This window comes from Somniosus microcephalus, unplaced genomic scaffold (assembly GCF_052327205.1).
Source record: "Somniosus microcephalus isolate GS21.2 unplaced genomic scaffold, FLI_Smic_1.0 unresolved_chr5, whole genome shotgun sequence".
Lineage (NCBI taxonomy): Eukaryota > Metazoa > Chordata > Chondrichthyes > Squaliformes > Somniosidae > Somniosus > Somniosus microcephalus.
Window position 1 is genome coordinate 48,243,209 of NW_028225183.1, and position 9,482 is coordinate 48,252,690.

The following is a 9,482-nucleotide window of genomic DNA, read 5'->3' on the forward strand; positions in this document are numbered from 1 at the left end:
CAAAATCCACACAGATACCAGAAACTGACAGGTACAGGACAGAACACAATTCACATAGCAGAAATTGACAGGAACAGAACAAAACCCCACTCAGATACCAGAAACTGACAGGTACAGCGTAAAATCACACTCACATACCAGAAACTGACAGGTACAGGTCATAACCCAAATCACATACCAGAAGCTGACAGGCACAGGATAAAACACACTCACTTACCAGAAATTGAGAGGTACAGGATATAACCACACTCACAAACCAGAAACTGACAGGTACTTGATATAACCACACTCACAAACCAGAAACTGACAGGTACATAAGAACATAAGAAGTAGGAGCAGGAGTAGGCCATACGGCCACTCGGGCCTGCTCCCCCATTCAATAGGATCATGGCTGATCCGAATCTAGACTCACGTCCACTTCCCTGCCCTCTCCCCGTAACCCCTAATTCCCTTATGTGCTAGGAAACTGTCTATCTCCATTTTAAATTTATTCAATGTTGCAGCTTCCACAGCTCTCTGGGGTAGCAAATTCCATAGATTTACTACCCTCGGAGTGAAGAAGTTTCTCCTCGTCTCAGTTTTGAATGCGCAGCCCCTTATTCCTAGATTATGCCCCCTAGTTCTAGTCTCACCCGTCAGTGGAAACATCCTCCCCGCATCCACCCGATCAAGGCCACTCACAATCTTATATGTTTCGATAAGATCATCTCTCATTCTTCTGAACTCCAATGAGTAGAGTCCCAACCTACTCAACCTTTCCTCATACGTCAACCCCCTCATCTCCGGAATCAACTGAGTGAACCTTCTCTGAACCGCCTCGAGAGCAAGTATAACTTTTCTTAAATATGGAAATCAAAACTGCACGCAGTATTTCAGGTGTGGCCTCACCAATGCCCTGTATAACTGCAGCAAGACTTCCCTGTTTTTATACTCCATCCCCCTTGCATTAAAAGCCAAGATTCCATTGGCCTTCCTGATCACCTGCTGCACCTGCATACTAATTATTGTGTTTCATGCACCAGAACCCCCAGATCACTTTGTACTGTAGCACTTTGCAGTTTCTCTCCATTTAGATAATAACTTGCTCTTTGATTTTTCTGCCGAAGTGCATAACCTCACACTTTCCAACAGGTACAGGACAATACCACACTCACGTACCAGAAACTGACAGGTACAGGAAATAACCACACTCACATACCAGAAACTGACAAGTACAGGGCAAAATACCACTCACATACCAGAAACTGACAGGTACTGGACAAAACCCCACTCACATACTAGAAACTGACATGTACTGGACAAAACCCCACTCACATACTAGAAAATGACAGGTATAGGACAACACCACACTCACATACCAGAAACTGACAGGTACAGGACAAAATCCCACTCACATACCAGAAACTGACAGGTACAGGACAAAATCCCACTCACATACCAGAAATAGACAGGTACAGAACAAAATTTCACTAACTTCCCTGAAGCTGGCAGGTAGAGGGAAAGAACACTGACACACCAGTAACTGACAGGTACAGCACAACATCCCACTCACATAACAGAAACTGACAATACAGATTCAAATAGACACTGACGTACAAGAAACTGACAGGTACTGATTAAAACCCACTCTCACATAACATAAATTGACAAGTACGGTGCAAAACCTGGGGTAACTCACCAGAAACTGAAAGGTACAGAAAAAAATCCCCCTCAAATACGAGGAAATGAAAGTTGCAGTGTACACACTCACATCCCAGAGCATGAACGATACAGAGGAAAACCACACTTACATACCAGAGACTGACAGGTACAGAGTGAAATCCATACTCACATACCAGAAACTCACAGGTATAGGGTAAAATCCACAATCACGTACCAGAGATTAAGAAATAGACAGTAAAAACCAGACTCGCATACCACAGATTGAGAGATACAGAGTAAAACTCATACTTACCTAAAAGAAACTGAGAGATACAGAATGAAACATACACTCACATATCATAAACTTACAGATACAGGGAAATAGCCAATCTCCCATACCAGAAACCGGCATGGACTGATTAAAACCCACATTTCATAACCAAAACTGACAGATACAGAATAAAATCCCACTCACATAGCAGAGTCTGAATGATACAAATGAAAACACCACTCACTTGGCAGATACTGAAAGATACAGAATAAAGCCACACACACAACAAAGACTGACAGATACAAAATTAGATCCACACTCACATGCCAGAATCTGAAAGAATTTAATACAGAGACGTGTGAGGTGATGCATTTTGGCAGCAGGAACAGGGAGAGGCAATATACACTTCACGGCACAGTTTTAAAGAGTGTGCAGGGACAGAGGGACCTGGGAGTTAACGTGCATAGATCCCTCTGAAGGTGGGGGGGGGGGGGGGGACATTTTGAGAGAGTGGTTAGCAAAGCATATGGGATCTTGGGCTTCATAAATAGAGGTATTCGTACAAAAGTACAGAAGTTATGCTAAACCTTTATAAAGTGCTAGTTAGGCCACAACTGGAGTATTGCGTCCAGTTCTGGTCACCACACTTTAGAAAGGATGTGAAGTCACTTGCGAGGCTGCAGAGGAGATTTACCAGAATGGTCCCAGGGATGGGGGATCTTAGCTACAAGGACAGGTTGGAGAAGCTGGATTTGTTTTCTTTAGAGCAAAGGAGGTTGAGGGGTGAATTGATAGAGGTGTGCAAGATTATGATGGATTTGGACAGGCTAGACGGGATAAGGCTGGTCCCACTAGTTGATGGTACAAGGACTAGGGGACATATATTTAAGGTTTTGGGCAAGAGATACAGAGGGGATGTGAGCAAAAACTTTTTTACGCAGCGATTGGTGAGGACCTGTTACTCGCTGCCGACGGAAGTAGTGAAAGCGGAGGCACTCAGTATATTCAAGGGGAGACTGGATAGGCGCTTGAGGGAAATAAACTTGCAGGGCTACGGGGATAGAGCGGGGGAATGGGACTGACTGATTGCTCTTCAGATAGCCGGCACGGACTCGATGGGCCGAATGACCTCCTTCTGTGCCGTTTTGAATCCATTAATTTATGACAGCTAAAAACCGCATTCACACACCAGAGACTTCTATACAAAATAAACCCACACTAACATGCTAGAGACTGAGAGCTACAGCATTTTACACATTGTTCCATGCCAGAAATAGACAGGTACAGAATAAAACCCACATTCACATACCAGAAACTGAGATACAGAAAAAACCCGCGCTCACATTAATGTTCTGTGATTACGATGGCCCGAATGAATTATTCGACTAAATTAATGCTGTTTCAGAGCGTTGTGAAATGTATTTGCAATGGCCTCCGGCATTGTCCCCTCCGACACCCCGTGCTTGGCCAGCTCCCCGGGCAGCACCAGACTCACGGCGGTCTGGATGTGTGGACACAATCCGCACACTCCAAACTATTAGAGGTTGGTGCCATCTCCTGGCTGCCAGCCTGTACTGCAACACGATAACCATTCATCAGCAACTATTTTAAATTGGAGAGAAATAACCTGAACATCTTGTTTACGTTCAGATTAAGATGATTGCAAGTGTTATTCGTCCTGACTAAAGCTCCAAAGACCTTTGGCGAGTGATCTGTAAATACAGAGGCTTTCAATTTAAAATTAGAGCGATGGTGGTACAGTGATGAGCCCAGCTGCCCTTCCTAGCGAGCTGACTCGGGTTCGAATTCTCGGTATCATGGGGTGAGGGTTCAGTCCAAGTGGAATGAACCTCACTCTCACACACAGTACCAGAGACTGACAGATACAGAATTAATTTAACTCTCATACACTGGATCAGAGACTAATATATACCGAATGAATCCCACACTTTCATACAACACCAGAGACAGAGAGATACTGAATTAATCTAACTCTCACATATAGAATCATAGACTGACAAAGAGAGAATGAATCTCACACTCATATACAGAACCAGAAAATGATTGAGACAAAGTGAATTCCAATCTGATACAGAGTATTAAAGACGTCTGATACAGAATGAATCTCACTCTCAAACATAATACCAGAAACTGACAGCCACAGAATGTACCTCACTGTCACATAGAGCATCAGACACTGACTAATACAGAATCAATCCGCACTGAAACAGATTGTCAGAGACTGACAGGTGCAGGATAAATCTCACACTCACATACTGTATCAGAGACAGACACACAGAATAAATCTCACACTCACATACTGTATCAGAGACAGACACACAGAATAAATCTCACACTCACATACTGTATCAGAGACAGACACACAGAATAAATCTCACACTCACATACTGTATCAGAGACAGACACACAGAATAAATCTCACACTCACATACTGTATCAGAGACAGACACACAGAATAAATCTCACACTCACATACTGTATCAGAGACAGACACACAGAATAAATCTCACACTCACATACTGTATCAGAGACAGACACACAGGATAAATCTCACACTCACATACTGTATCAGAGACACTATTCACACCTTTGATTGCTGTGATTATCTTTCTGCCGAGGTGTAATAAAGGGCAGTTAGAAAGATTACCTGTAATCATCTGGCAGTATTCTCTGACTATATGTGCTGTGTCTATATGCATTTCTCCTCTTCACCTGACGAAGGAGCAGCGCTCCGAAAGCTTGTGATTTCAAATAAAGCTGTTGGACTATAACCTGGTGTTGTGTGACTTCTTACATTTGTATCAGAGACAGACACACAGAATAAATCTCACACTTACATACAGTACCAGACAGTGACAGACAGAATTAAACTGATATTCACATACAGTATCAGAGATGACAGATACTCAGCATGAATCTCACACTCTCTTACATAGAAACTTAGATTTTGGAGCAGGAGTAGGCCATTTGGCCCCTCAAGCCCGCTCCGCCATTTAATGAGATCATGGCTAATCATCCAAATTCAGTACCCTGTCTCTGCTTTCTCCCCATATCCCTTGATCCCTTTAGCCTCAAGAAATATATCCAACTCCTCCTTGAGTATATTTAATGAATTGGCCTCAACTGCCCTGTGTGGCAGAGAATTCCACAGGTTCACCAGCTCAATCCCTCCTCAGCTCAGTCCTAAATGGCTTACCCCTTATCCTTAGACTGTGACCCCTGATTCTGAACTCCCCTGTCATCGGGAACATCTTTCCTGCATCTAGTCTGTCTAGTCCTGTTAGAATTTTATAAGTTTCAATGAGATCCCCTCTCATTCTTCTAAACTCTAGCGAATATAAGCCTAATCGACCCAATCTCTCCTCATACATTACCAGATAATGACAGAGACAGAATTAATCTAAATCTAGCATACAGTACAGAATAAATCCCAAACTCACATGCCATACCAGGAAATGACAGATATAGAATAAATCTCAAACTCTCATACAGTATCACAGATTGGCAGAGAAAGAGAATGAATCTCACACAAACACAGATTATCAGACGGTGACAGACCCAGAATTAATACACATTCGTACACAGTACCAGCAAATGATAGAGACAAAGTGAACCCCACATTAAAGTCTGATTGGTGCAAAATGAATCTCACTCTCACATACAGTACCAGAGATTGACAGATATATAATACTCTAGCACACACATACAGAACAGAGACTGACAGACAGTGCATCAGAGGGCCTGGCAGATACAGAATGAGGCCACAATTACATGCAGTACAATTGATTTACATGTAGATTTAGTCCCACACTCACATACAGTACCAGGTACTAGCAGAAATGGAATGAATCTCAAACTAACATCAAGTAGCAGAGACTGATAGATGCAGTACGATTCCCACTTTCATAATCCGAGTGAGTAGCAGATTCATGCAGAATTCTTCGATGAAAGACAGTACAAGAGACAGACTGATTCCAAACTAATTGGACACTAACATCCAGTACCAGAGACTGACAGATCCAGAATGAGTCCCACACTCGCAATCAGTACCAGAGACTGACAGATCCAGAATGACTCACACACTCACAATCAGTACCAGAGACTGACAGATCCAGAATGACTCACACACTCACAATCAGTACCAGAGACTGACAGATCCAGAATGACTCACACACTCACAATCAGTACCAGAGACTGACAGATCCAGAATGACTCACACACTCACAATCAGTACCAGAGACTGACAGATCCAGAATGACTCACACACTCACAATCAGTACCAGAGACTGACAGATCCAGAATGACTCACACACTCACAATCAGTACCAGAGACTGACAGATCCAGAATGACTCACACACTCACAATCAGTACCAGAGACTGACAGATACAGAATGAATCCCACACTCACAAGCAGTACCAGAGACTGACAGATCCAGAATGACTCCCACACTCACAATCAGTACCAGAGACTGACAGATACAGAATGACTCACACACTCACAATCAGTACCAGAGACTGACAGATACAGAATGACTCACACACTCACAATCAGTACCAGAGACTGACAGATACAGAATGACTCACACACTCACAATCAGTACCAGAGACTGACAGATACAGAATGAGTCCCACACTCACAATCAGTACCAGAGACTGACAGATACAGAATGACTCACACACTCACAATCAGTACCAGAGACTGACAGATACAGAATGACTCACACACTCACAATCAGTACCAGAGACTGACAGATACAGAATGAGTCCCACACTCACAAGCAGTACCAGAGACTGACAGATACAGAATGAGTCCCACACTCACAAGCAGTACCAGAGACTGACAGATACAGATTGACTCACACACTCACAATCAGTACCAGAGACTGACAGATACAGAATGACTCACACACTCACAATCAGTACCAGAGACTGACAGATCCAGAATGAGTCCCACACTCACAATCAGTACCAGAGACTGACAGATACAGAATGACTCACACACTCACAATCAGTACCAGAGACTGACAGATACAGAATGACTCACACACTCACAATCAGTACCAGAGACTGACAGATACAGAATGACTCACACACTCACAATCAGTACCAGAGACTGACAGATACAGAATGACTCACACACTCACAATCAGTACCAGAGACTGACAGATACAGATTGACTCCCACACTCACAATCAGTACCAGTGACGGACAGATACAGAATGAGTCCCACACTCACACACAGTACCAGAGACTGACAGATACAGAATGACTCACACACTCACAATCAGTACCAGAGACTGACAGATACAGATTGACTCCCACACTCACAATCAGTACCAGAGACTGACAGATACAGAATGAGTCCCACACTCACACACAGTACCAGAGACTGAGAGATACAGAAGGAGTCCCACACTGACAATCAGTACCAGTGACAGACAGATGTAGAATGAATCTCAGACTTGCACACCGTCCTAGTGACAGGCAGATGTAGAATGAATCTCAGACTCACACTCTACCAGAAAATGACAGATACAGAATCAATAACAACACTGACACACGGTACAAGATAGAATCCCACCCTGACACTTAGTCATAGTCATAGAGTCATAGAGTTATACAGCACAGAAAGAGGCCCTTCGGCCCATCATGTCCACGCCAGCCATCAAGCACTGTCTATTCTATCGCCGCTCCTTCATCGTCACTGGCTCAAAATCCTGGAACTCCCTCCCTAACAGCACTGTGGGAGTACCTTCATCACACGGACTGCAGCGGTTCAAGAACCTGTCTCACCAAAAACTTCTCAAAGGGCAATTAGGGATGGGCAATAAATGCTGTCCTTGCCAGCGATGCCCACATCCCATGAACGAATAAAAAAAAAGTGACGGACAGGAAACTAAAGGATTCCACACTCACATACCGTAACAGAGAGTGAGATTGAGAATGATTCCTACACTTACATAAATCAATTCTATTTCAATTTCAATTTTATTTGTCACATAACCAAATACAACAAGTGAAATCCAGTCAGTGAAATGTTTTTTTCTTAACGAGCCGAGCGCACCAATCAACAAAGGACACTTAGCTGCCTGGGACGCACGGAGCCAGCAAGGACGGCAGAGACTGAGTGATACAGAACTATCCCCACACACACTGTATTAGAGATTGGCAGATGCAGAACTAAAGTGGCGGAGACCACACCGCAATGCGTGAATATAGTGCACAAATTGGAGGAAGTCTATCTAACTGGCTATCCCGTCCGGAAGGAGTGTTTGCGGCCCTGGAAGATGGTCTGGGAAATGGTGAATGGGCAGATGTCACACACGCACTTGCAGGGGGCGTACTGGTGGCAAACACTCAGTCTGATTAGATACCTAAAGAAGCCAATCAGAGATATGCAGAAGAATGGAAATTGACATCATTCCTAACCAGCCAATCACAATCATTGCCTTCACCCATCCCTCATTAGCATAGGACCGTGGGGTTGCCTATATATTCCGAGCGCGGAGCAAGTTTGAGTCATTTTGTTGCTGAAATCTAGCATAAGAATGGTGGACGAAAAGAAGACAGCTGCTAAGAAGGGCGCTAAGAAAACCGTCACTAAACCGGCAGCGAAGGGCGGCAAGAAGCGCAGAAAGTCGAGGAAGGAGAGTTACTCCATCTACATCTACAAAGTGATGAAGCAGGTTCACCCTGACACCGGCATCTCCTCCAAGGCCATGAGCATCATGAACTCGTTTGTGAACGATGTTTTCGAGCGTATCGCGAGTGAGGCTTCCCGCCTGACCCATTACAACAAGCGGCACACCATCAGCTCCCGGGAGATCCAGACCGCCGTGCGCCTGCTGCTGCCCGGGGAGCTGGCCAAGCACGCCGTGTCGGAAGGGACAAAGGCGGTGACCAAATACACCAGCTCCAAGTAAAACTCCACGCTGTCCTGAAAGAAGAAACTCCAAACACAACGGCTCTTTTAAGAGCCACCCACTATCTCTCTGAAAGAGCTACACAACGCATCGCCTTGTAGATTCAATTTACTGTAATTATTAAGAACGTTTGAAGTTTCAGCTGTAGATGTAGTTTTTAACTCTCAGATAAGCAGTTTCATTGACCGGGTCGCCCTTAGCGTCAATGTTGTATTTCCCGCCCACTAAAACACAAACACGGTCCTTGGTCGCACTTTGCCTTTGCTCTCAGACCCGTTTATTTGCAGCGCCAGCCGACTAATTAAAAGTTTGTTTTAGGTGCGAGATTCCGATTTCAGTCACCTCGTTCTCTGTCAAGACCTTTGCATTTTTCTAAAGCAAGTTGGGAGTCCATCCGTTTATTAACCGGAGATTTGGTGCATTGTAACAACCCGGAATGGGGTTTCTTAGAGACCAGAACGCGGTCAGTTTGAACACTCTGCCCCTCTTTTCTCACAGCAGGACTCCCAGATCTGGTTTCACTCCCGCAGCAGCGCCTGTGCAAAGGATCGATCGATAATCTGTGAGTCTCACTTTTACAAAGATTGAGCTGGAATGTGTCCCGTTACAGAATCAATGGGAATTT

At 44.2% G+C, this 9,482-nt stretch overlaps 1 protein-coding gene across 1 annotated transcript; it reads left to right on the forward strand.

Moving 5' to 3' along the window:
• The first annotated feature begins 8,482 nt into the window (after nt 1-8,482).
• LOC147088169 (histone H2B-like) lies at nt 8,483-8,886 on the forward strand. The gene has a single exon (XM_085977935.1). The coding sequence runs from the start codon at nt 8,483-8,485 to the stop codon at nt 8,855-8,857; it is 375 nt and encodes a 124-aa protein (XP_085834061.1). The 3' UTR covers nt 8,858-8,886.
• Nucleotides 8,887-9,482: the final 596 nt, after the last annotated feature.

What these genes read in the sequence shown, in the direction of transcription:
- LOC147088169 (XM_085977935.1), top strand. Translation starts at nt 8,483, where the DNA reads ATGGTGGACGAAAAGAAGACAGCTGCTAAGAAGGGCGCTAAGAAAACC.